This window comes from Myxine glutinosa, chromosome 13 (genome assembly GCF_964187855.1).
Source record: "Myxine glutinosa chromosome 13, kmMyxGlut1.1, whole genome shotgun sequence".
Lineage (NCBI taxonomy): Eukaryota > Metazoa > Chordata > Myxini > Myxiniformes > Myxinidae > Myxine > Myxine glutinosa.
This window is the reverse complement of record NC_136273.1, coordinates 32,117,283-32,144,210: the sequence shown is the minus strand read 5'-3', so window position 1 is coordinate 32,144,210 and position 26,928 is coordinate 32,117,283. Positions and strand designations below refer to the sequence as shown.

General features: G+C 50.6%; 1 protein-coding gene and 1 long non-coding RNA gene across 5 annotated transcripts in view; one reads left to right on the top strand and one right to left on the bottom strand.

Annotated features, from left to right (window-relative positions):
- Positions 1 to 18,796, bottom strand: part of TRMT10B (tRNA methyltransferase 10B) — a 49,844-nt gene extending 31,048 nt beyond the window's left edge. For 2 of the 4 annotated variants that reach the window (XM_068134162.2, XM_068134164.2), the window contains exons 1-5: positions 18,351 to 18,785; positions 18,025 to 18,161; positions 17,602 to 17,841; positions 13,991 to 14,093; positions 11,634 to 11,749 (exon numbers count right to left, since the gene is read on the bottom strand). In XM_068134162.2, coding sequence (XP_067990263.2) covers positions 11,634 to 11,749; positions 13,991 to 14,093; positions 17,602 to 17,808 — 426 coding nt within the window. In that variant the 5' untranslated portion in view covers positions 17,809 to 17,841; positions 18,025 to 18,161; positions 18,351 to 18,785. Of the gene's footprint in view, positions 1 to 11,633; positions 11,750 to 13,990; positions 14,094 to 17,601; positions 17,842 to 18,024; positions 18,162 to 18,350 lie in introns of all 4 variants that reach the window. The other 2 variants (XM_068134165.2, XM_068134163.2) reach the window with 2 other exon arrangements.
- Positions 18,797 to 19,467: 671 nt separating this feature from the next.
- LOC137438449 (uncharacterized) lies at positions 19,468 to 22,120 on the top strand. Its single transcript, XR_010986706.2, has 2 exons — positions 19,468 to 19,677; positions 20,801 to 22,120. It is a non-coding gene; the product is annotated as an uncharacterized LOC137438449 (long non-coding RNA).
- Positions 22,121 to 26,928: the final 4,808 nt, after the last annotated feature.

Below are 26,928 nucleotides of genomic sequence, written 5' to 3'. Positions count from 1 at the left end.
GAGAAAGGACTTGTTGGAGGGCGCGCTCGTTGCAAGGACGGGTTGGAGGCGCACGCGTTGTAAAAGGACTGCGTGAGAGAGCTCGCCTACACAGGACTCTTAAAGGACTCGCGTGCACACAGCACTGATCAAAGGGCTTGAAGAAGAGATATACGGCGCGCTGTTAAAGAGAACATTGGAGAGGGTGCGTTTGGCACGGGGGTGCACATATTACGTACGCCGCAGGACACCAGCTTCCCCCCCGTTATATAAACTGTCCGGACGCGTTCCAATATACACAGAGCTGCCTGCCGGGTTTCGCCCGCTGGACCGGAGCCTGGACCGGAGTCGACTGGAGCCTGGACCCCATCGCCGGACCTTCCATCAACCATCTACAATCCCCATGTGAGTGTGTACGTTTGTCTGGGGTATTGAGAGTAAGACTGTTTAAGACTGCCCTGTGTGCTGCTTCTTCCTCTTCCTGTCCTGTACATTCTTTTGTTTCCTCTTCTTTCTGTATATTTGTGAATAAATTGCCTTGTTCTTTCTTTGTTTCCCCTAATCCGATCGCATCAGTCTTTTCTTCCATTGGGTAAACGTGGCACGATCGGAACCACTATAATCGGGTCTAGTCATTGTTAACGGCCCGAGTCGCGGCTTGCTTCGCTCGGCGTATCCACTAACGCTGGGGCTCGGGTGGGAGGTTATCTCCTTGCTTCACGGTCGGTGTTGGTAATTAGGTAACAGGACCAAATTGACCGGAAGGAACGGGGTAACTTCAGGATCACGTCGGTCAGTAACAGACAAGGGGATTAACCCCCTCTTGGTAAGGGGGAAAGGCCGACGTTTGAGATCTGCAACAATTGGTGTCTGGGAGTGGGATTTGGACCCGAACCAAATTTATCTTTTGAAAAATTTGGTCAAATTTCGAGCGGCCAAAATTTTATACAACATCTAAATTAAAATCGTGCCATGGATAACCAAGGCGATTGGATGCCGGTGGGGGTAAATGAGGAGGTAGAAGAAGAATTCGAATTAACCCAGGACCCCAGGGAAAAAGTGGGAGAAATGGAGGAGGAAAATGAAGAAGGTGCGGTAGTGGGGGTTGCAGGCGCACAAAATAGCGGCGCCTCGCACATTGCCGCGGCAGCCGAGCCCGCGGTGCCAACGGACTGGGGCCTATTTATGGTACAAATGAGGGCCTTTATGGTCAAGTTGGGTGAAGACATGGAAAAGAACAGGGAGCAATTGGCAAGCCAAATTGGGGGATTAGATTGAACAATTGGGGGATTGAGTAAGGAGATGGGAGAAATGAGGGCCAATAATGAGCAAGTGGGAAGTCAAACTGGGGGATTAGACAGCAAAATTGGGGGGTTAGAAAGTAAATTAGGGGCCCAATTGGAGGACCTGAGTAGCCAAATGAACGAAGGGATAGCGGGGTTGGAAAACAGAATGGCCACCCAAGAGAATCAAATGAAAGGCATGAAGGACGGGTTAACGGGGTTTGGAACCAGGATAGGTGGCCAGATAAAAGAATTGGGGAAGGACAGAGACCGCAGATCGGGCGGAAAAGGTACAAGGGTATGCGACGGGGTAGCCCGGCTTGAGGAGCGAGGGTTAAGCGAGGCTGAGCAAGGCATAGTTATGTGGACGGGTATAGAAATCGCGACCCGGGTTATGGGGAAGCCGGCGACCGCCGAAGTAGAGAATTGTATTTTATTAGCCCCAGCGGTCGTCGAGCTTGACAAGGAAAAATAAATCAAAGAAATTATAGTCTAAATTGAAATTGGAGAGACGGCAGGCATAGAGGCATTTATTGGAGATGGAAAAGATGGAATATGTCCAAAGTGTGTGTTCGCATCATGATGCCATACTTGCTAATCCTGATGTCGTTCTGCATAACCAAGTGGAAAGTTTGCAGGTGGTGGAGCGAAGAAGAGGAAGCGCCAAGGTGAGTCGGGCTGTATATGGCGCGAAAAGATTTGGCGCGAGAGGATTTTTCGCGCGCTTGGGATCCAGACAGCACCCGGGCGTTCGTGGAAGGTCCTTTGTGCGCTGTGTAAAAGTGAGATGTAAGAGAGAAAATGGCGCGCATGTGAGAAGTGTGCGCCGGAGCGAGAGTGTGATACCGAGTGCACATCGGAGTGTATGTGTGATGAATGCGACACAGAGAGTGTGCGGGAGTGCACACCAGAGCGCGTGATGGGGTGTGTAACAGAGTGCACACCCATGGGTAAGGGTGCGCTGAGTGGGTGTGTACCGAGAGGAGTGCACACCCGTGGTGAGTGTTACATAGGATGTAACCGAGGTGTGTGCGCGGAGGTGTGCGGTGGTCAAGTGCGTAACGAAGTCTGTGAGCGAAATGAGTGCGCCTGAGTGGTGTGCACCTGAGTGTGTAAGAGGAGAGAATGCACGAGAGCGTGCTGTAACAGAGTGCGTGGAGTGTATGGGAAGCACTGGAGCGCATCGATGTGCGAGAGAAGAGTGGGTCGCGAGGTGTGCATGTGAGAATGTGACTCGAGCATCGACCCAGACCGGGGGGTTAGCGTTTAGGTCGACGTATAGCCGACGCGAACCCTCGGTACGTGACGGGCTTGGTGTGCAGCAGGAACCGGCGGGGATCGTTGCCGCGGCGCTCTCGCAAGGAGTGCCGTGCACGATTCGTGCCGGGCCCCGCCCTGTACAGTCGGTACCGCGCTTTGTTAGGCAAAGCGATCGGCCCGGTTCAAGGGGAAGGAGAAGGGTTCGGAGCGGCGCCCCCTTGCGGTGGCGGCGCTCCGGCCGGGGAAGGCTGGGCCATCGCGCTTGGGAGCGCAAAGTGTTGCGCTGAGATGGTGCCTGGAGCCTTGGCCCGACAAAACCTCCTCCCCTGAATCCAAATGCCGGACGGACCCAACCTGCAGGAGACAGACCACCCGTATGCATCGCTCGGCTTTGCAAAGCAGAGCAGTAAAAATGCATTGACGCACCGAAGAGGCTCAGTGTAATGGACGATTGGCGGTAGTGATTGGAAATGATGCCGGATGCAGAGGGATGGTGACTCTACCATCCCTCACATTTTGGGGCAGAGGAGCTATAGTTTTATGGGGTTTGGCGGTATGAACTAGCCAGGGAGGGCTTGGATAATGTTAGGAATCTAGAAAATGACCATAGGTGACTTAAGATTTAAGTAGTGACATTGGACAGGTAGTGGGGACATAGTCAGAGTAGTTGGATGATAACGACGGGGGATGTGCGTAGTACAAGGGATGACAGGGGAAAGCACAAGGATTAGAGGGGTAGTAGTTAGTCAGATTATTCAGTGTGTTTGTGGTCTAGTTTACATGAGGCATTGCATATGAGATTCCTTGTAGTGCTGGTGAAATGAGGAATTGAGCGTGGGAAAATTTGAGTGCATGAGGCAATGCTCGTGAAAGATGTGTGTGTGTGTGTGTGTGTGTGTGTGTGTGTGTGTGTGTGTGTGTGTGTGTGTGTGTGTGTGTGTGTGTGTGTGTGTGTGTGTGTGTGTGTGTGTGTGTGTGTGTGTGCGCAGAGTATTGAGGATGTGTGTCATTGTGTGTTGAGTCATTAACTTGCATGGTGTGCAAGTGGAGAAGAGTTGTGTGAATAATAATAGGTCTGGAATAGATGGTGTGGAGTGAGTAGAGTGTGGGATGAGTGGAGTGGAGTGCATGGTGCGAAGGAGTGAATGGGGGAAGGATGGACCCCTTCACGAGTACCCGGGGAGGGTAGTTTAAAAGTAGGTAGAGGGTGTAGGTAAATTGTAGTTGGATATTGACATCTGTGGTGCGGAAAGTAGCAGAGTACTGCTTGGATGGGTGCATTAGTGTGTGGAATGGCTGGGCGTGTGGCTTAATTAGTACGTATGGTTGGTTGAGCACTCCGCCACTGGTAGTCTGTCGGTCAGGTGAGGCCGCAGGTAGGCTCTGGGAGCCAGGTAGAGTTGTGTAGAGTTCGGTGGGGCCCGAGGATCCAGAGGAAGGACCCGGGTAGAGTGGAGCCAAGTTGGCCCGATGCCAAGGTGGGCATGGAGGGGGAGAGAGCGCCAGGAGGGCCTTCCCCAGTTAGGTAGGTTAGGGTGAGGAGCTAGGCAAGCTCGGGTGGCGACGTTCAGTGGCGGAGATGGGCACTGGGCAGGTAAGTAGGACCTGCTAGGGGAGCCACACGACCCAGCCCCGAAATTGTGCGAGGGCACAGCATAGAAAAATCGGGGGAGTGAGACCCCAAATTGGTGAGCACCACAGTATGTGCAATGGGAATTGGTTTTTAGAACCACATAGTGTAAGATGGCCAATGGATTGGCAGGGCAAGACCCCGGGTAGTTTAACGAGTTAATGTCATTTAAAAGTATAGCTAGGATGAAAGTCTCTTCGCACCATCCGCATCCACTCACTAAGGTGATAGAACTCCACACCAGGTTTTGCAAACATTTGGAATGAAAGACGCATCTTGACGTGGGTGAGACATTGTTGGTTATTCCATCTCTTCCTCCTTAGGAGGGATTGGTGACAAATTTGGATTAGAGAGAGATGGGAAGGACAAGACATTAGCGACAAATTTGTAAAGGTGTAAATTGTGTAAATACGGGGTAGGGGCAAGGGTAGAGTAGGTGACATGGGGGGTGACGAACGCTAGGGACGAGCTTTCTCGGCTCGCTCTCCCGCGCCCCTCATCGTGCATTGCCTTGTTTTGATGTATACCCTTGCGCCCTTGCCCCCCGCTAACTCTGCTTGTCTTCCTTCCCCACTCATGGACCATGTTATTTTGTGTCCAAGGGGAGTGTGCAGGTGTCCGCAGTTGTGCGCCCGCACCCTTGCTGCCTCCTGCCTGCACTAATGCACCATATGGACCACACGTTCTGTGGCCTGGCACCACTTATGGACCACACGTTCTGTGGCCTGGCACCTCTGCTGGAACCGACCATTGTTGCCGGCGGTATCTGGTTTGCGGACCACTGTTTTAAGTGGCATCTATGCCCAGCAGTGGACCACCTGAGTTGGCCCTGCTGGCCACAAATAAAAAAGCTGACGCGGTGTGTGCCCTTTTTATTAAATGAAATAACATCAAGCAAGAAGACAGCCAGAAACATCAGCCCAGCAGAGCAAGCGCAAGAAGAAGACATCATTTTTATTATTTTAAAATGTTTGTTTTTGTGCATTTTGGTGCTTTTTATGCATTTTGGTGCATTTGTTTATTATGGTGCATATTGGTGCATATGGGTATGGTGTATCGGTGCAGTGCATAGCAATGGCATTTTCCTCTTCTCAAAAACATCTTCTCTTTTCCCACAAAAGACAGGTCCTGGGTTACAGTGTAAATAATTAGTAGAGTCTGTAAATAATGCTCCCCACCGGCTCTATGTTTAGTTTGAAGACCATTACGTAATTCGGTTAATTGTGGGCGTGAGTCAGTTAGGTAGGATGTAACGCAGCAGGTGGGACATATTTAGTGTTAAAACTGTCGCACTCAGGGTAGTAGGTTAAAAGTAGAGGGTAACCACACCTAAGTGTCACATTAATTTAAAAGATAGCCCTTTTGTTTCAGCTCAGGCCGAGCCTGGAAAAAGGGGGGTGCAGTGTTGCGGTTTTAGAACCCACACTTGCAAATATGACTATTAAATGGCTAAAGGTAGCACCCCTAGTTAGGCCACAAGCAACACGTAGGCCACCATAGGACTTCAGTTATTTCATTAATATGTGTTTTAGATAAGGCCAGGTTTCCAATAGTTGAATCTGCGTTGTGTCGATCAAATAAGGAGTAGGCCCCATTCCATCCATTTTGCGACCTCCCTCTCCAAGCGACGCCATTACGCGCCCCTACAGTCGGTGCCTCATGTCTCTCCCAATATGTTACGCGCTTTTGTTAGCAGCGTTCGCTGCCTTAGCGCTCGCCCCAGCCGCCATAAGCCACGAGGTGAGGCCCAAGAAAGGGGGCGGAACGCCAAGAGGAAGGTGTGGCCACGTCATCCAGCCGTCAAAGGCGTGGCCGGTAATCCCTCACCAGCCAACCAGGGCTGAAGGAACATCGCTGGCAGGCATGGCAGTTTGGCTCGCGGAGCGTTTTGCTGGTCGAGATATATAAGCGCGAAAGCAAAGCCCTACCAGAGAACTTATTCAGCGGCGCTCTTGAGAAAGGACTTGTTGGAGGCGCGCTCGTTACAAGGACGGGTTGGAGGCGCACGCGTTGTAAAAGGACTGCGTGAGAGAGCTTGCCTACACAGGACTCTTAAAGGACTCGCGTGCACACGGCACTGATCAAAAGGCTTGAAGAAGAGATATATGGCGCGCTGTTAAAAAGAACATTGGAGAGGGTGCGTTTGGCACGGGGGTGCACATATTACGTATGCCGCAGGACATCAGCTTCCCCCCGTTATATAAACGCGTTCCTGTCCGGACGCGTTCCAATACACGCGGAGCTGCCTGCCGGGTTTCCCCCGCTGGGCCGGAACCTGGACCGGAGTCGACTGGAGCCTGGACCCCATCGCTGGACCTTCAATCAACCATCTACAATCCCCGTGTGAGTGTGTACGTTTGTCTGGGGTATTAAGAGTAATACTGTTTAAGACTGCCCTGTGTGCTGCTTCTTCCTCTTCCTGTCCTGTACATTCTTTTGTTTCCTCTTCTTTCTGTATATTTGTGAATAAATTGCCTTGTTCTTTCTTGGTTTCCCCTAATCCGATCGCACGTCTTTTCTTCCATTGGGTAAACGTGGCACGATCGGAACCACTATAATCGGGTCTAGTCATTGTTAACGGCCCGAGTCGCGGCTCGCTTCGCTCGGCGTATCCACTAACGCTGGGGCTCGGGTGGGAGGTTATCTCCTTGCTTCACGGTCGGTGTTGGTAATTAGGTAACAGGACCAAATTGACCGGAAGGAACGGGGTAACTTCAGGATCACGTCGGTCAGTAACAGACAAGGGGATTAACCCCCTCTTGGTAAGGGGGAAAGGCCGACGTTTGAGATCCGCAACAATATTATTAGCAAACGTACCTGGCGGTGCTGGGTAACAATGAGTCGCTTCCTGACGGGAATATGAATGAGGGGGGGGGGGAGAGAGAGGCATGAGGAGAGGAGGAGGCATGAGGAGAGGGGGAGGCGTGAGGAGGGGGTGGCATGAGGAGAGAGGGAGACATGAGGAGAGGGGGAGGCGTGAGGAGAGGGGGAGGCGTGAGGAGAGGGGGAGGCGTGAGGAGAGGGGGAGGCGAAGGGAAAAGGGGAGAAGAGGGGGGGAAGGAGGAGAGAGGGGAAGGGGAAGGGGAGGCGGGCAAGAGGGAGGGGAGGAGTTAAAGGGTGAGGGTAGGGGAAGGGAGGGGAAGGAAAGGGAGTGGAGTGGGAAGGGGAGAGAGAGAAGGGTGGGTGGAGGGGGGGAAAGGGGGAGAGGAGGCAGGGGAGCGAGGAGGGGTGGGGGAGCGAGGAGGTGGAAGAGCGGGGAGGAGAGAGAAGAGAAGGAGGGTGGAGCGAGGAAGCGGGGGGGGGGGGGGGGCGTACTCGATACGCTAATCGAATACGCCCGAGCGGTTTGCCTATCATGTGACTCGTGCCGTTACTTTTATTGAACCCAATTGAGCGGTTTTATTCGTGCGATGCCAGGCCAAAATATGGAAATGACGGGAATGGTCAAATGGAAGAAAGAAAAGGTTTATTTTCAACTATACAAGGCGAAGAGACACGGAGCAGGCTTAATCAGTCTTAACTTATCCCCGGACAAGGGCCCACTCACTCACGCAGGGAAAAGGAGGAAGGAAAAGCACGCGCTCCAAACGCGCCCTGGCGCCGTTCACTCCTGGACAGCTCGCCGGGCGTGGTCCTCGGATGTTCGCGGCACGTGAGCTGGGAGCGCAGGCAGGGAGACCGTGCGTCTGTGGCCCGGAATGGATCGTCCTCACGAGCGCGTTATTCACAGCCGCAGAGCACAGGGCACAGGGAGAGTTCGTGTACAGAAAGGGCTTATAACAAGCAACCGACTTCACTCATGGCTACACGTCTCTTTCTCACTGGGCTCACAACGCTCTCTGGGGCACTCTGTACTCGTAGACTGAGGGCTGGGCGACTGACTGACTCAACCACCACGACTTATAGGGCACACTCCACCCGACTGTCTCACAACGCTCTCTGATCCTCCGACTCGGGCACACTCTGACTCCGACTGACTTCTAACTTGGGTCACCGGGGCAGGGTTTTATATAGCCCCTCCCCAGCCTTACCCGAATGTTCCAAGCCCCTCCTCTCGCTGCCGTTGTTAGCCACTCCCCTTGAGCTCTGATTGGCTGCTCGCCGCTTACCGGCCACTCCCCTGCAGCTCCTCCCTTCGACCTGCCAGACTCGTTCCAGGCCTAGCACATGGCATTCTAGCCCAAAGAACACCTAACTCGCTGGCCTGCTCAACGCAAATTAACACAGGAAAGGAGACTATGCTTCCATTTACGAAGAAATAACTGAACTAAAGCGTGGCTACATGTTGTGGTGCAACTACCTACGAGGGGGGTCATTCTTTATTCACAAAACCGCAACAATATATACACATACATATATACATATACATACATATATAGTCGCAGGTTTTGACCACAGTGCAATCATTCTTTTTTTGGCCAAACAATTGGCAATACATAAATAAATTGAGACCATTCCCGACTGTACTCGCACAATATGCCGAGGAATGAAGCCTTCCATACAGGAATCTTTTCTTTATTTGCCTTCAGAAGGAAGTACAGTACTTCACCGTGACCTCCTTGGCTCTGTTTACAACTTCGACTTTAGGCCTACTTAGTTTACATTGTTAAATATCCAAGCAAGACAGCAACATAGCATCCTGTTTGACTTTTTCCGTCGAACAGAGCTACCCATTGATGTAGAAAGATCTGCGAGCAGAATTGCCTGGGAGCCGTTTCTTTTTACATCCCGATGGTGAGAGCAACACAGGCTCTTCGATATCGTTAAGACTGTACATTTTTTCAAGAGTAAATTGCTTATTTGGGGTGTTTTTGGAGTCCTCAATGAGGCAAAGCCATCAGAACATGGGCGCTGACGTATTGCATCATGTGACTATGATGCTGCGAGCTGATTGGTTAAATGTATATTTCAGGTTTTGATTTTTTTTTTTAAGTGCGCACGGCGTTTATCAGTTGCACCACTATATTGCAGAGGGCACTAGAAGTAGCTCTGAGTTTTGGCTCTGAGTGAAACCAAGAGTGCCACACAATTAACCTTTTTAAAGTCAATGATATAATTTAAATTGATCAATTAATAACAAACTTTTCCCATCACTGGGGACAGGTATTTTTGCTACTAATCCATAAATATACACACTACAAAAGTATCACCAATTTGTTCTCACGAACCTTCCAAATTCCTTCAAAACACCACGTGTTGATGAACTCGTCATGCTTTTTTATATCCTGGGAAAAACAAAATATTTTGCAAATTTGGCTGTGTATAGAAACCTCAATAGCGTACGCACCTGTTAGCGCCTAGCAGTGAACCCAAAGATAAAAGACCAAAACGAGAAGGTAACATTCTGTTTATGTGACATAATTGAACCAATGAAATAAGGGAACTAAGCTTGTACATTTTATGAAAGCATGAAACAGGTCTTCAGTGCATGCCCGAAATGAGCAACAAGTGGATGCAGGTGAAAAACGGGAACGGTACTCGGTTGAGCGCATACCTCCGCCAAGCTGAACAGTTTACTATTTTGTATCCCACCGACATGCCGGATCTGGATCCGGATCTGAACCGAGATCTAATCGGCTCGTTCTCGTCACCTAACACAAACAACCTTGTTTGGTGACAATGACAAGCCGTTACACCTCGGTTCAGGTCCGGATCCAGCCTATCAGTGGCTTGTTCTTGTCACCTAACCAACTCATCCACCTCGTTTCATCTGAATCCATCCACGACTTTTTGAAATATACTGTTCACACACAGACATCAAACAGAAAGGTGAAACCGAAAACTCCGCCCACCTTTGGGTGGCAGAAGTAATAACTAATTGATTTAAACAGAACCATCCAGTGGGCCAACCACCGCTGGAGATCCTATTACTTATTAGCTCATGATACATCGATTCCCATACAGGCTCGGAGGGGGTTTGTAGGCATCACTCCTTTCCACTGGGTCACTCCATTCAATGGTGAAATCCCAAGCAGTAACTTAATATGTGACCGATACAAGTCTTTACTGCCAGTGTTTTGTAATAACTTTAATCCCATGTTAACGGAGGAGGGTTAGGGGAGTGTGGGGGGGAGAAGGGTTAAAGAAGGGGCACCAATGCTCTTCTGAAACTTCATGGCAATTCTCCAAAAAAAAAAAAAAACTTTCGATCCCCCTTTTGAACCATATTCATGTCAAGTCTGCTACCTCTTTCACAGATTTCAACCCCAAACCTCAATCAAGCCGGAGGTGCCATGCTTTTGTAATACCGACAGCTATGAAATGTTGGCAAAAGTCATGACTTCGAAGTCATGGGTTTAATGACACCCCCCCCCCCCCCCCGCCCCCAGTCCATTTCAGCTAGGGTAATCGGTATGTCCAGGTCCAGGTGGTGAGGTCCAGTTCGATAGGGAAGGTGAGAAGTTAAGTCTTAACAAACCATTTGCGATGAAATGATAACAAAACGTCGAGACAAAAAAATCCTCGATACCACGAACAAATTGACCATCTTGCTCGAGATGTTAACATTTCTGAACTCAAGTAAAGTCGATGGCTCACCATCGTAAATACCTACGCTTCACAACTAAAGCAAAGTTGAAAGATTGCAAACAGCTCCACCAGGAATGACCAAATATCAAATTTTGAGTTAAAATAATGTCTGTTTTGACCCCTGAGACCCCAAGTCTCCACCTCCTGGGGCATTAAGACCAATCCTTTTTGCATCTTTAGATGCATAGGGCTGCCAAAGCAGTTTACTGGGCTATTGGGCACAATCCTGGATGGGTCACTACTCCGACACAGGATACGCAAATGGCTCATTCTTCCCAATAACCTGGTACTCATTTTGCCGACCTTTTAAGGATGACAGACTGAGTCAAACCACCTGGTGTTGACCAACGGCATGACAGGGGCTCAAACTCGATACCCTAAGATCTTAAGCCAGCCAACTTAACCGTTTAGCCAAAACCAGGCTTGCCTGGGGCATTAACCGGGGGCCAATTCCCAAAAAACCGTTATATATTTCACGCGTCCTCCAATGTCGATTGCATATACAGTTTCATTTTAAAATGTTTAAAGATGTGCCCGTAATTGCATTTTTCAGTTTGTGATCTTTTGACACCAATCCAGGAGGCAGGGCCAAAATGGTACTGGCTCAGCCGATTACCGATGGTGGAACGCGGGGATAATAAATGCATTGTAAACGAAACCAGTTTATATTATGTTCACAGCATTGTCTGAGCGGTGAATCTGCACCCAAAGGGCCAGCTCTGTTGCTCACTCTTTATCGAAAAGGAAACGGAGAAGGGAGGAAACAGAACATCACAAACTCGGGTGGGGGAGGGGATGGGAAAGGTGGAAAAAAATAAATAAATAAAGGTAAGGGGAACTAAAAGCTCAGCACAATACGGAGCTGGAGCTGGAGCTGAAGCTGGAGCCGCACACGCTATATAGATTATACAACGTTTGATTCAACAAGTAAAAATAAGGAACAATAAGAAAACCTTGGGACTCATGTGCTCAGCAAGTTGAAGATCAATGCAAACACGAGGACCCTGAAGCCGTGCGGCAGTCAACCGTGCACGACCCTGTGCTCGGTCAGCTGGTCCAGCCATCAATCCTGCAAATAAACACAGATGGCGCTGCATCCCACGCTGCTCTCTGAGACACCCAATAAGCAACACATGTCAAAAGTGCGAATGAAGCCGGGGATAAAATAAGTCACATGATGAAGAGTAATGAGAGAAGGTTTTTGCCCTAATTAAAATGAAAAGAAGAGTTGACAACTTAAACCCAGTGCCCCACAGTCACCTGACCTGGTGCTCCAGAGAGACACACCTCCCACCTCACAATTTCTAAGCTTACCCCTTGAGCCACCCCCTCTCCACATTCCTGCACCTTGTCAACATTACATCCTCCACTGCTCTTACCTGTGTGGACCTCCAACATGCGAGACCTGCACTCCAACCTGACAGATCTCTCAATGCAGCCCATTGCTTAACAGAATCCATCTGCCCACTGGACATCCAAAACTCCTTGGTGTCTGGCAATTACCTCCTCAAGTTCGACAATGTCGACAATGGCCACCCAAAAGTACATCTTGCAGACCAACAACCATTGGCAGAAGTTCTTCCAAAGAATAAGTCATATTAATGGCACCATTCCCAATAGGGGTGGTGGGGCCTCACCAACCAGAGTTGGAGTGAGGGAGAAGGCACTGCCTGGTCAGCATCTAGTTAAGGGGCAGACAAAAACTGAGGTAGAGGAAAGGGACCCGAGAGAGGATGCTCAGTATAGAGGGGTGTGGACAGGGAAAACTTGTGTGGCTGACTCTGCAAGATATAATTAATTGGAAGCCATTAAAGTAGTCGTCATAGATTTAAGGTGCACAATCTAAATTCATATGGGACAGTTGGGTCAACATCCCTATTGGAAGGGTTGCATGCCCCAATAAACAACGCCACATGTGGGCACTGTACCAGAATGGCAGTTTTTGTCACGTCTGATCCCATCAAATGCAGTTTAGAGGGCTCATTGGTAACCACAATACCAACTCAGCTATCCTGCCACCCCAAAGTACACCAATACCTTCAAATATCCTTGTTCAAGGTGTGCCTTAGCCAATTATTCCTGAGCCTTACACACGAGAAAAAAACAAAAACCTCTTTCTGACATCTTAAATAAACACCCCAGATGGGGCTGACGGTCATCTCTTGAGGTTGTAGTTCAGACCTCTGCTGATTTTAGGGGGGACCTACCAGTAAGCTCCCCCAGATACAAAATTGAAAATATAAGACCGAGCGATCCTGCAGACCATCGAGTATAAGGGCTGTATCTGGATTTAGAGCAATCGTTTGGTAAACAATGGACGAGTAGGGATCCGAAGTTTAGGGGGTAATCCCCCCATTATCCTCTTCCCCTCTGGGAGCCTCCATGATCCGACATTGAACTAGAACGGTACTCGGTAGAGCGCATACCTCCGCCTTGTCAACAGTTTACGTTTTGTATCCCACCAATAGGCCAGATCTGGATTCAGACCTGAACCAAAATCTAATTGACTTGTTCTTGTCACCCAACTCATCCACCAAGTGCATTCATAACTCATCCATAACTTTTTTTAAATATCATGTTATTTATCGCTTTTCACCCGATCTCTCAATGGTTAAGAATCACTTAAAAATTAAATAACTCTCGTATCCGAATCCATATTCAGGTCTGTCCACCAGGTTTCATCTTAATCCGTCCATAACTTTTTGAGATATTGTGCTATATGTCGGTTTTGGCCCTATCTCCCAATGGTGAAGAATCACTTAAAAAATTATAGTAGCCGGATCCGAATCTGGATCTTCACCAAAATCTAATAATTTCGTCCTTGTCACATACATTACCTCCACCAAATTTCGTCTGAATCCGTCCACAACTTGTCGAGATATCATGTTCACAAACAGACAGGGGTGAAAACATAACCTTCATCCACCTTTGGTGGCAGAAGTAACAATCGAAGCCCGAGTGATTGTGGGGGCTCATGTTTGTATTCATGTGTTAAGTTACGAAACAATTAGCCAGTTGACAAGGGAGGAGTAGCAAAAAGCTAACGGACGGATGACTAGGCAGACAGGAAGACAGACATCTGGACATCACGACCCATTTTATAAGTGCATCTCTTGGAGAATTGAGATGAGACGACCGAAAAATAAAAAAATAATTAAAACAAAGATCTTTGTGACTCTTTCATTTAATTTACAGGCAAACAAATTAGAATGTAACAATGAACAAGTAACAGACTAGAGGAAGTACTTCGGATACTGCATTCAAAATGACCCCAAAAGGCTCACAGACGATGGATGGGGCATCCACGAACCTGCAGCCTGGCGCTGCTTCCGCTTCGCACGCTCCTCACGCCGCCGTTCTTTCCTGGCACGGAGGCACCGCTCCCAACCACGCCATTTCCGCAACACATTCCTCTGCACACGTGCACAAATGCCAATCCTCAGGTAGGATACAGACATGAATCTCAAGACCGCATTTAGGCTGGGGGTAAAAAAGTAACGAATTGAGAGACCCCGACAGTGTGGCAGTCGGACCACTTTTGGACCCAACAAGCAAGGAAATAAACAGGAAAAGGAGAGAGAAATTAGGGGAGGAAACAAATTAAACCTGTAAGGAAGAGATTTCGGTTAGCTGGAGTTCATTTGAGTATGAAAGACTGTGGGTAGGGATGGGAGGGTGGTGACGTGAGATGGTGGTGCACCGCCTGCTTGAAGCACTGTGGCGAAGAATGCGATCAAACATACTCAGGAAGGAAATTCCACAAATTGGAGAAGAAGAAAAAAGGCAAAAGGACTTCGTTGATGTCGTGTCCTGAGCACTTCATGGTGACATCGTTACGGATCTGATGTGTACTGATTGTGGGTTTGACTACGAGGGGAGATGTGTATTGATAAATAGCCAGCCTGACGCTGTCTCTTCCACAGTCACAGGGACGAGTCTTCCAGAGAGAGGGGGCAGAGTTACATATCTAGTCTAGGAGGTAAAATAGAGGAACATAAGAATAGTTATTTCATAGTACATGTAAGAATAAGTGCGATATAATTCCTGTAATTAACGAAATATGTCGAGCACATGTTCAGAAAGATCTAGACCATTCGTCCAGTCTTTGCAACTACACCCCACCTTTTCACCTTCCCTACAATCTTTCCCCACTGTTCCTACAGTCACGTGAAAAAGTAAGTACACCCCATGTAAAGTTTTGACTTTAACATATTTCAACATACAGCTATTTGATCTTCATTTCAACAATATTGATAGATAAAGGTGATATAATATAACAAATATGAAACATTTACATTTTGTAGTCCATTGTATAATTTAAATAAACATAAATGCAAATTTCGCATGTGGAAAAAGTAAGTACACCCCGACATTTATCACGACTTCAAATACCTAAATTAGAATCAGGTGCACCACCTCAGGTGCAAATGATTAGAACATCGTTAGAAAGGATCTTGGAGGAACCTGTCTTATTTAAACCTCAGACATTTCGTTTGGTTTGCTCTTTGTTGTTGAAGTGTGTGGCGTCACCTTGCCTAGATCAAAAGAGCTCTCTGAGGCCTTCAGAAAGAAGGTTATAGATGCCTACGAGTCTGGGAAGGGATGTAAAAAGATCTCCAAACAATTTGAAATCAATCATTCGACTGTCCAGAAGATCATCTACAAGTGGAGAAGATTCCAAAACAACTGCCAACTTGTTCAGGTCAAGCCGCCCCAGCAAGCACAGCCTGAGAGCAGACCGCAAGATGCTGAAAGAAGTCTCTAAGAACCCCAGAATGTCATCACGGGACCAACAGGTAGCTCTTGCCACTGTTGATGTCAAAGTGCACGAGTCTACCATTGGAAAGAGGCTGCACAAATTTGATCTACATGGGAGGTGTGCCAGGAGGAAACCTTTGCTGTCCACAAAGAACATCAGGGCAAGACTAAAGTTTGCCAATGAACACCTAGGCAAAGACCAGCACTTCTGGAACAATGTGCTCTGGGCAGATGAGTCAAAGGTAGAGCTATTTGGCCACAGTACCAGAAGACATGTTTGGCAAAAACCAAAGACAGCATTTGACCACAAGAACCTGATACCAACTGTAAAGCATGGTGGTGGAAATATTATGGTTTGGGGCAGCTTTGCTGCATCAGGGCCTGAGCAGCTCACCATCATAGAATCCACTATGAATTCTTCATGGTACCAGAGGGTGCTTGAGGATAATGTGAGGCCATCTGTCGGAAAGTTGAAGCTCAACCGAAGGTTGAGGCTCATGACAATGACCCTAAACATACCAGTACATCCACCAAGGAATGGCTGAAAAGAAAGAAATGGAGGGTTCTGGAATGGCCAAGTCAAAGCCCGGATCTAAATCCCATCGAGATGTTGTGGGGGGATTTGAAACGAGCTGTGCATGCAAGAAACCCCTCAAACATCGCACAGCTGAAAGAATTCTGCATGGAGGAGTGAGCAAAAATTTCTCCCATTCGATGTCAGAGACTGGTAGACAGTTATAAGAAACGCCTACTTGAGGTTGTTTCTGCCAAAGGGGGCAACACCACCTATTAGAGCCAAGGGTGTACTTACTTTTTCCACATGCAAAATTTGCATTTATGTTTATTTAAATTATACAATGGACTACAAAATGTAAATGTTTCATGATATTTGTTATATTATATCACCTTTATCAATATTGTTGAAATGAAGATCAAATAGCTGTATGTTGAAATATGTTGAAAAAGTCAAAACTTTACATGGGGTGTACTTACTTTTTCACGAGACTGTACGTCTTCATGTATTTTTCCATTCTAAGCATCCCCTCAGCACGACCCAATAGTGATAGCAAAGTGAGCTAGAGGTCAAGACCATATATGGACATCTAGTGGGCCCAGGCCTATCAGACGACTGTCCATAGTTGGGAATTTCCCCCGCTTACCAGCCCATCAGAGCAGCCCATAAATCATCACGTGACAGGCTACATTGGCCAATGGGTGCGTAACACTATGATCCAATTCACCCCACGGATTACAACGTTGGTGGTTAGTTGCTCGTCCCTGCTGCTTCTTGGTTCCTGCCTGCCTTGTGGTGGTCCGCGGTCCAGCTGAGGCACAAGTGCAAACACACAAGGCGTGCCGAGGACCACAGTCGGTCACACCACTTTAGCAGCCTCCTCGTTCTGTCTCATGTTCCATGAGCGAGTAGATAAGGTCGTTGTGGTTCCGATATCAAGGTCGTTGTGGTTCTGAGGTGAATTTGTTTATATAGTCATTTGTTACTGTTTGCAGTTGCCGCTGTGCAACCGTATTCTTCTTCTCCCACCCAATCACCCCTCTCCTCCTCCACTTCCACCTCCTCCTTCCCACTCATTAATAAATCCTTTCTTGTTGATGAAACCTTGTGCGGTCATTGGGAGTGGGCTCCATAGGGCTTGGAGAATTGGAAAAATTAACCCATTTGACAGGCAGATTGGGCTTGTGCTGAAACGCATCATCGGCAGGCTCTCTCGGCCAATCTTGTCGGCAGATTCGTCGTGGTCGGGTGTTCAAAAACATCAATTTGTGCCAAATTCACTCGGCGGACAGAGATATTTTCGTCCTGTCCCCACCAGCGGCATTATTGTTGTTGAAGCACAAAGTTACAATATGTATCACTCTTTAAAGAGCATTTGGGCTGCCAAAGCAGTCGTTTCTTGGCACGGGTAAAGCTGGGTGGTTTGCCATTGCAATCCTAGCTCCCAGGTCTGGGCAAGAATTTGTTCAGGGAGCAGCCAATAGCTCGCCTACTCTTTGTGAAGCTAGGTGAAGGACACCATTGCATCTTCAACGTCCACCAAAGTTCTCATGGTTCATCAGCACGTGACCATAGTTCTTATACATTATATTTTGGCAGCAAACTGAGGGCAGCACTCAAAATTATACCCACAGAATCTATTTTCTTACAGACATATAGATGCCATTCATCTGGTTGTTCCAAGAAGATCCATCTATGGTTGGTGCCAGGGTCAAAGCCCGAAGGTCTTCCAGCAAGCTGTTCTCCAAGCTGGTCGCGCCACGATAAACTCCCTCGTTGTGCGGATCATCGCCAAGCCTCCTTCCAGCGCTACCCGCTCTCACGTTCTTTCCCAAAGTTTGAAGATCCACCCGCATTACCACTCAGGTCTGTTACCTGGGTCTTCGTACCTATACAAATCACCACAAAATAGCAAAAATTAACATGGAATTAAATAAATCAATAAAACTTTTAATCAAAATATTTTCGTCACAGGAATTGTAGATCACCAATAAAGTACAATAATTATAGATCACCAATATAGTACAATAATTTGAGTAAAATAAAGTTTCTGTTACTAGAATTATACTTACCAGGATGGTGTTGGTGATTAGTTTGTTTATTTGACCACAAACGTCCACAAGTGCCAAGTGATGAACCAGGGGGATTCGCGCGACGCGAGTGTCACGTGATATTGATGATCCACCAACTCTCAGATCAACTTCATGAGCTGCAATCCCAGGAAGTTATGTCACCCTTTGTCATCACCAACCGAGACCACAAGTACCCCCTTTATCCCACAGTACGGTCTGAGGGTAATCGATAGCAACCGCATGTCCTCAATCAGTACACGGTTAGAATTACGGCTGAAGTATGACCGGGTACTATAGACCTTCCCACCCTCCCCCAACCCCCTTGCCTGGTGACTGGTGTGGTGTTGATCGAACTCGATCCCTTGCGGTCTTCAAAGGTTCACTCTTCCACTCCCACGGGTTCAGATGCAGCAGCCCCCGTCAATCAGCAAAAAAAAACAACCAGGTTGGCGTCACTGTTCTGATACCACGTGATCACATCGTTATCGTATTAATCAATTGAAGTAATCGAATTGCATCGTCACCTGAGTGTATGGAAAAGTCAGAGGGCCGAGGCAGACGCGACTCCAAGCACACACCGCCCAGCGTCTCGCCTGCTGCGTTGGGCGGGGCTCAGGTTCCTCAATGCTGTTTACCCCTTTTGCCTTCAGACGTACATCAATTCCACAACTCGGCACATTTGTTCAACTATTGCGGGGATTTTATACAAAGCAAGATTACTCGATGTACTTCTTCCGCTAATCCTTCTTCTTCTTCTTTATAAAATAATATTATTATTATTATTATCCGTGAGGTAAAGTCCATTGATGGATTCTTTAACTGCCTTGATATAGTCATTTTAAAAGTATTTTCACCGTAAGTTCCCGTCTTTCGGCATCACGTGACTATAATTAGTCAAACAACCATTTTTTTCTCAGGGGATTTGTGTTTATTTAGACCTGACAGCGCGTCAACAACACCAATTAGGCGCCTAATCACTGTACAATCCCTTGTCGGCTTCGGCGAACTAAAACAAATAAAAAACAACGAAGTGGTCTTCGTCTGATATTTTTAAAATGTTGCAGAGAGGAGAGGCATATTTGTTCTTATTTTATATTTACAAACCGTTCAGACGGGACAAATATTTGCAATATTATGTGAAGCGTGTTCCGTTAGCAAGCAGCTTTCTTACCGCCCGCCAAGCGCTTTCTTGATTTGAAAAGCTCAAGCAACCACTCCAACGAAACGAAGTGCTCGTCACTGCTTAACAACATGGCGGTTTCTATGGAATCTAGGCAATCGTGTTTCCAGATCAAAAGGTTCAAGGTCAAGGCTGCATTAAATCATCAATTTTCATTTAGCGGTTTTTTAAAACTGCTTTCGTCACGTTTAGCTAGCGGCAGAAGAAGATTACGTCTGAATCACAGAGTTCTATACATAAAGAAGAGTGCGCACTTATCACGTGACCCTGTGCCGTTTAGAAGAGTGAGCCGCCATTACCAAAGAGGGCAAAGCAGCGCTGTTTACGTCAGCCGGCCGCGACATTCAAAACACCGCGACGGTTCAGTTTTGTTGATCTTTTACCGCATGTGATGTACTAAATAAAGCTGCGAGAATATTGCTGCCAAAATGCCACATTCCTGTGCCGTTTGGCGTTGCTACAACAGAAGAAAAGTGAGGATAAATATTTCTTGCCACAAGTATTTCGAATATTTTTTTCGTGAAAATTGACCGTTTCGTGACTTTTCAGCACATAGTCGGCAGCGCAATGTAAGTCAAATGCACATCATGATGCATAAGCTTAGGCCTATTTCAGTCACGTCAGTCCGACACTCGGCAGCTAGTTTGACTGTTTGATGACATAAATAAACCTTTCACAATCTTTTTGTCCAAGTTATTTCCTCGAAAAGTGACAAACTTTACTCTGAGCAAGCTTAGAATCATAAATTTATAGTTAGCAAGAACATGAAGAACGGCAATGATTATAATGAATATGATTGAATGCATGAATGATGTTTTTTTTATTCTATACAAGATCGAGGCTCGTGAAAGAGCTAACATTAATCACACAAAAAGTCCACCGACACATAAAACACAAATAAGGGGAGCGGAACACGAGTTGGGGAGAGAGGGGGAAGGACACAAACACAACATTTGAGAGCAGGGACATCGAGAGAACTGTGGGAGGGAGAGGGCTTGGGGGGAGGTGAGAGAGGTATAAAACACATGAACACTGCAAGGACTTCCAGGAAAGAAGTTGGAATTTCCAAAAAAAAGTGTATGGGGTGAATTAGCGGGGGTAGAAAAGATCAAGGTTTTGGATGGGGGAAGATAAGAGATGGTGGTGAACAGCTGTTTTAAAGACCTGGAGGGAGGAGTGGGATTCAAGGGAGTGCGGGAGTTTGTTCCAGAGGCGGAAGAAAAGGGGAATGAAAGAGTGAAGGTGAGCAGAGAGCCGAGATTTCGGCAGTTTAACCAGAAGAGGGTTGCTGGCAGATCTTGTGCGACCTGTAGGAATATTTGGGGGACAGAGCACAGAGAGAGCTGGGGGAGCAAGTCCGGAGAGGAGTCCGTAGAAGACAGAAAGACCACCTACCTGCCTGCGGTGAGGTGAGAGGTGAGAGGCCCTCGGAGTTAGCTTCATCGCAGGAGATTCCAATGATTCTGAAAATTGACTGACTGAATGAATGAATGCATGAATGAATGCATGCAGAAATGAATGAATGCATGTCATGACAACTGAATTCATGTTAGTTTAGCTCGGACTTTAACTAAACTTACATTTATGTCCCTGTAGCGGCTACCGCTGGGTTTTCACAATCGCCTTGCACCTATCAAGGACGCGGAGCGATCACCATGCCGGCCTCGTCCAGGACGCCCGGGCAGGCCCGCGCTCAACTTGCCAGGCCTCGGTCGGGATGCCCGGGCAGGCTCGCCCTCAACTTGCCAGGCCACAGCCAGGACGCTGGGCCACGCCCCCTCTCGCCTTTCCTGGGCAAACGCTCCGGGATAATATTGTTGCGGAGATGAGGACTGTATTTTTTTTGATTGTGTGCTGTATTATTATTATTATTGTTTATTCTGCGCCCCCTACCTCCGGAGCTGTGTAAAGGTGAAAGGGCATCCCATAATTAGTCCACCAGCATACACGTCAGCCAAGTAATAGAATCCCCCTGTTGATAGTTATCTCTTATTCTGTGTTTTAGGGTAAGGCTGTGTCTCCCATTAATTGAAGTACTCCATTGCACCAGTGAAAGAGAATAGATCCCCTTTCATTCCCATCCCCAAAATCCCCATTTCCTTCACATCCCCTCTCGTCATTGCCGAGCCTCGATTGCCCATATTACATCCCCTCTCGTCATTGCCGAGCCTCGATTGCCCATATTACATCCCCTCCAAAACCACCATTGACCATGTGCTCGAGTCGGGGAAGAAAGGCGTGTCTCCACCTCGTCATAGAGGGGAAGAGGGGCGTGCCCGCCCGTCGTCATCAAGGGCGGAGCCCGAGGGTCGCGCGACCAACCAGGGCCGAGGTGAGCACCCCGATGGGCGTGTCCAAAAGGCCGGCGGCTTAATCGCCGGAGGCGCTATAAAAGGCGTGCACGCAAGTGAGTCGTGAGTTGGTCGTCAAGAAAGAGAGTCGTGAGGAGTCAGTCAGTGGAGTCGGTGGTCAGTTGGTTGCGTTGGTTGCGGTGAGGAGTCGGTGGTGGTGGTCAGTTGGTTGCGTTGGTTGCGGGGAGGAGTCGGTGGTAAAGAGTGAACGAACGCACAAGAAAGAGTTGAGGGTTTGGACCAGACGCGTCAGACGAGGCCTGGCAAAGCACGCGACGTCCACAGCAGCCACAACAGCAGCGTGGGGCCTGAACGGCGGCTGCTAAACGCGCCGGTTGTGCTGCAGGACCCCCCTTGGACCTTCCTCTCCCTCCAGCCATCCACCTCCTGCCATTCCATCCTTCTTGTGTACGTGAGTTTGTTCTGTTTGTTCTGTCCTGGGTTAATTAAGCTTGTGTAGGTAAGCTAAAGATTTCACTGTGTCACCTGCGTCTTATGTGTTGTAAATAAACCTTGATTGCTCCTTTTTGCTTGTGTAAATAATAAATCCCATTACTCGTCTGTACGTCCTCTCGTTTTATTCCTTTTCCTCTTTGCATTCGTCGTTTTAGTCTTTTCCCAGATTGGGCAGCTGCGGTGCGATATGGCCAAAGTTCTGGGTGAATCGGGTTCTAATTGGGGAGTAACTGTTCGGACGCGGTAATACCAACCGCTCGGTAAAATAACATCTAAAAACCGCGTCTGTAACAATATGTATATATATTGCTGCCCGATAAACGGGCTTTTCAGAGTGCCTGAGTGTTTGGTTTGATTAAATCAACTCGGATGAATTCCAGCTTTTTGTCGCATCCATTCTTCCGATCGACGTGGGAGCCCCAGCTCCTTCATTGGTGACCTACCGACATGGACACGGCAGTCGCCCTTAAACTGCCTACCTTCTGGGAGGCTCACGCGGCGGTTTGGTTCGCACAGGCGGATTCCCTGTTCGCCCTGCGAGGCATCACGGCCGACGACACCCGCTTCCACCATGTGGTAGCAGCGCTCGGTTCGGCCACCGCGGCCCGCGCCCTGAGCCTCCTCGAGAGCCCGCCAGCCGCTGACAAATACGGCGCGATTAAGAAGCTTCTCCTTGACGCTTTCGCCCTCCCATCGGCAGAACGCGCACGGCGCCTGCTCGACCTGCCCGAGCTCGGCGACACGCGCCCTTCCGAGCGAATGGACTACATGCTCTCACTGCTCGGCGAGCACTCTCCGGCATTCCTGTTCCGGGAGCTGTTCCTCCGTCAGCTGCCTAACCCGGTACGCCTCGCCCTGGCAAGCACGATGATCACAGATCCCCGGGCCCTTGCCAGAGAAGCCGACAAGATCTCCGCCGCAGGACAGCGCATCGCAGCGGCGACATGGGACTCACCGCCGTCCGACGCAACACCCATGGCGCCCGAGCACCCGGCACGGTCGACGACCGAACTGCCGACGCAATTGGCGGCCGCTACACCGAGCCGACCACCTCCAGCACGACGACCGGGGCCTCCACCTGACCAAGCGTGGTGTTACTATCATGCCAGGTTCGGACAGAAGGCCCGGACATGCCGACCCCCATGCACCTTCGGCAGGCCAGGAAACGGCCGGGCCGGCGTTCATTACCAGCCATGAGCGCCGGCCATACAGGCAACTTACTGTTCATCACGGATAAAGCGTCCGGACGGCGCTTCCTGTGCGACACCGGCGCCCAACTGAGCGTCATACCCGCCTCTGACCAGGACAGGCAATCCGCGGTTTGCGGCCCCTCCTTGGTTGCGGCCAACGGATCGACCATCCGCACCTTCGGCCCGCGCAACGTCACCCTCTGCTTCGGCGGCCAACGCTTTGCTTGGACGTTTGTAACCGCAAACGTGCCCATGGCTCTGCTAGGCGCCGACTTCCTCTGCGCACACGGACTGCTGGTGGACGTCCAACGGCGTCGTTTAATCAACGCCGAAACCTTCAGCTCCCTGGTATGCACATTGAGCAGCTCCGCGCCGACCGAGCTCGCATGCGCCGTCCCGGCGGCGAACGAGTTTGCTCGCCTGCTCACGGAGTTCCCGGCCCTCACGCGGCCGACGTTTTCGGCCGTCGCAGTACGGCATGGGATCGAGCACCACATACCAACCACGGGCCCGCCGGTCTACGCCAGGGCCTGCCACCTCGACCCAGCCAAGCTCGCCGTGGCGAAGGCCGAATTCGACGCGTTGGAGCACCTCGGCATCGTGCGGCGCTCCGATAGCGCGTGGGCCTCGCCACTGCACATCGTGCCAAAGCCGGGGGGTGGATGGCGCCCGTGTGGCGACTACCGCCGTCTCAATGACGCTACCACCCCCGACAGGTACCCGATCCCGCATATCCAAGACTTCTCCGCCCGTCTGGCGGGACGGGTCATTTTTTCGAAAATTGATCTCATACGGGGATATCACCAGGTACCTGTCAGGGCGGCCGACGTCCCTAAAACGGCAGTCATCACGCCGTTCGGCTTATTCGAATTCTTGCGGATGCCGTTTGGTCTCAAGAACGCGGCTCAGGCGTTCCAGCGCTTGATGGACGGCGTGCTGCGTGACCTGCCGTTCCTTTTCGTTTACCTGGACGACATCCTCGTCGCCAGCACGTCCCGGGCCGAGCACCTCCTCCACCTCCGAACACTGTTCGGGCGCCTCAGCGAGCACGGCCTCATCGTCAACCCGGCCAAATGCCACTTCGGCACGACGGCCGTTGATTTTTTGGGCCACCACATCACCAAGAACGGGGCCGTGCCGCTGCCAACCAAGGTCGAGGCCATCACCACGTTCCCGCGTCCCCGCACCATAAAGGCCCTGCAGGAATTCCTGGGAATGGTGAATTTTTATCACCGCTTCGTGCCCCGCGCTGCTCAACTCATGCGGCCCCTCTACGAAGCCCTCCGGGGCAAGCCGGCCAAGCACGACATCGCCTGGTCCGCAGCAATGGATGCGGCCTTCCAAAGCTCAAAGCGGGCCCTCGCCGACGCAACACTGCTCGCTCACCCGGTGCTCAACGCTCCCATCGCCCTCACCACGGATGCCTCCGACTACGCGGTGGGCACCGTACATGAGCAATGGGTGAACGGGGTTTGGCAGCCACTCGCTTTTTTCAGCCGGCAGCTCCGGCCGAACGAGCTCAAATACAGCACGTTTGACCGGGAGCTCCTCGGTCTACACCTGGCCGTCCGCCATTTCCGCCACCTCCTGGAGGGCCGACCTTTCACGGCGTTCGTCGACCACAAGCCGTTGGTTTACGCCATGGCCAAGGTCACGGAGCCGTGGTCGGCCCGCCAACAGCGCCACCTCTCCGCCGTGTCGGAGTTTACCACGGACATCCGGTACGTCGCCGGCAAAAACAACGCCGTGGCCGACTGTCTTTCCCGGGCCAGCGCGAACGCGGTCCACCTGGGCGTGGACTTTGCTCTTATGGCGGCGGACCAAACCACCGACACCACGGTGCAAGCCCTCCGGGCGGCGGACACGGGCCTCCGCCTGGCCGACATCCCCTTCGCGGACACTGTCCTGCTCTGCGACGTCTCCCAAGGCCAGCCTCGCCCCATCGTGCCCGTCACCTGGCAACGCCGCATCTTCGCCTCCCTCCACGGCCTTTCCCACCCGGGCCGGAAAGCTTCCCAGAAGCTGGTGTCGGCGCGATTCGTCTGGCACGGCCTTCGTCGGGACGTCCGCGATTGGACCAGCACCTGCACGGCCTGCCAACGGGCCAAGGTCCACCGACACACCCAGGCCCCGCTGGCACCTTTCACCGTGCCCGAACGACGTTTCGACCACGTCAACGTGGATCTGGTGGGCCCCCTCCCCCCGTCACGGCGGTTCACACACCTGCTCACCATGGTGGACAGGACCACCAGGTGGCCGGAGGCCTTTCCCCTCGTCTCCACCACCACCGCTGACGTGGCGCAGGCTTTCATCGCCACCTGGGTCGCCCGCTTCGGCGCACCGGCGGACATCTCGTCAGACCGCGGACCACAGTTCACCTCCGAGCTGTGGGGCGCGGTCGCCCGCAACCTGGGGGTCAAGCTCCACCGTACTACGGCCTACCACCCCCAAGCAAACGGGTTGTGCGAGCGATTCCACCGCTCCATGAAGGCCGCGCTCATGGCCGGCCTTCAAGACGGCGGTTGGGCCGACCGGCTGCCGTGGGTCCTTTTGGGCCTCCGCACGGCCCCCAAGGAGGACCTCCAGGCATCCACCGCCGAGCTTGTCTATGGCCAGGCGCTACGCGTCCCGGGCGAATTCGTGCCCGACGCTACCAGTCCCTGGTCCGCAGCTCACCAGCGCTCGGACCTCCAGGAGGCCGCCCGACGGTTTGCCCCCGTGCCAACATCCCACCACGGTGACCCCCAGTCCTACGTCCCCCCAGCACTTCGCACAGCGGAGTATGTTTTTGTGCGTCACGACGCACATCGGGGGCCACTCCGGCCGCCGTACGACGGGCCCTTCCGGGTGCTGCGACGGGACGACAAGTCGTTCGTCATCGACATCGGCGGCAGGTCGGACCGGATTGCGGTGGACCGCCTCAAGCCGGCGCACGTGGACGTCGACCACCCACCACGGGTGGCCCTTCCGCCACGGCGAGGCCGCCCCCCGTCCACGGTGCCCCCCACTCGACCGCCCACCACCACACCGGACCCCCTCCCACGACCCGCCAGGGGTCGCTTCGGCCGGGTCATCAGGACCCCCCTCAAATTGACCCTGCCGGTGCAAGTCGATTCTGGGGGGACGTGTGTAGCGGCTACCGCTGGGTTTTCACAATCGCCTTGCACCTATCAAGGACGCGGAGCGATCACCATGCCGGGCTCGTCCAGGACGCCCGGGCAGGCTCGCCCTCAACTTGCCAGGCCGCAGCCAGGACGCTGGGCCACGCCCCCTTTCGCCTTTCCTGGGCAAACGCTCCGGGATAATATGTATATGTATTGCTGCCCGATAAACGGGCTTTTCAGAGTGCCTGAGTGTTTGGTTTGATTAAAGCAACTCGGATGAATTCCAGCTTTTTGTCGCGTCCATTCTTCCGATCGACGTGGGAGCCCCAGCTCCTTCATCCCCAACTTTAGTCCATGCATGCAAGAAATCTAATTTATCTATCACAGCATGCCTGGAGGTAGATTGGTAGAGATTACAAAATATTATAGGCCTAGCCCTAGACCAAATATAAGGCTATTATTACATGATTAAGCCCTTAGACTCTCACATTTGTGCCAAATGTACCACGGAAGCAAGGCCTACAGTGGAAGGAGAGCGAGTGGATCGTGTAGGCATAATTGTGAGGTTTAGGTGAAGTTTTTCAACAGCATGAAAATCTAGTGGGAAAAAATAAACTGCGATA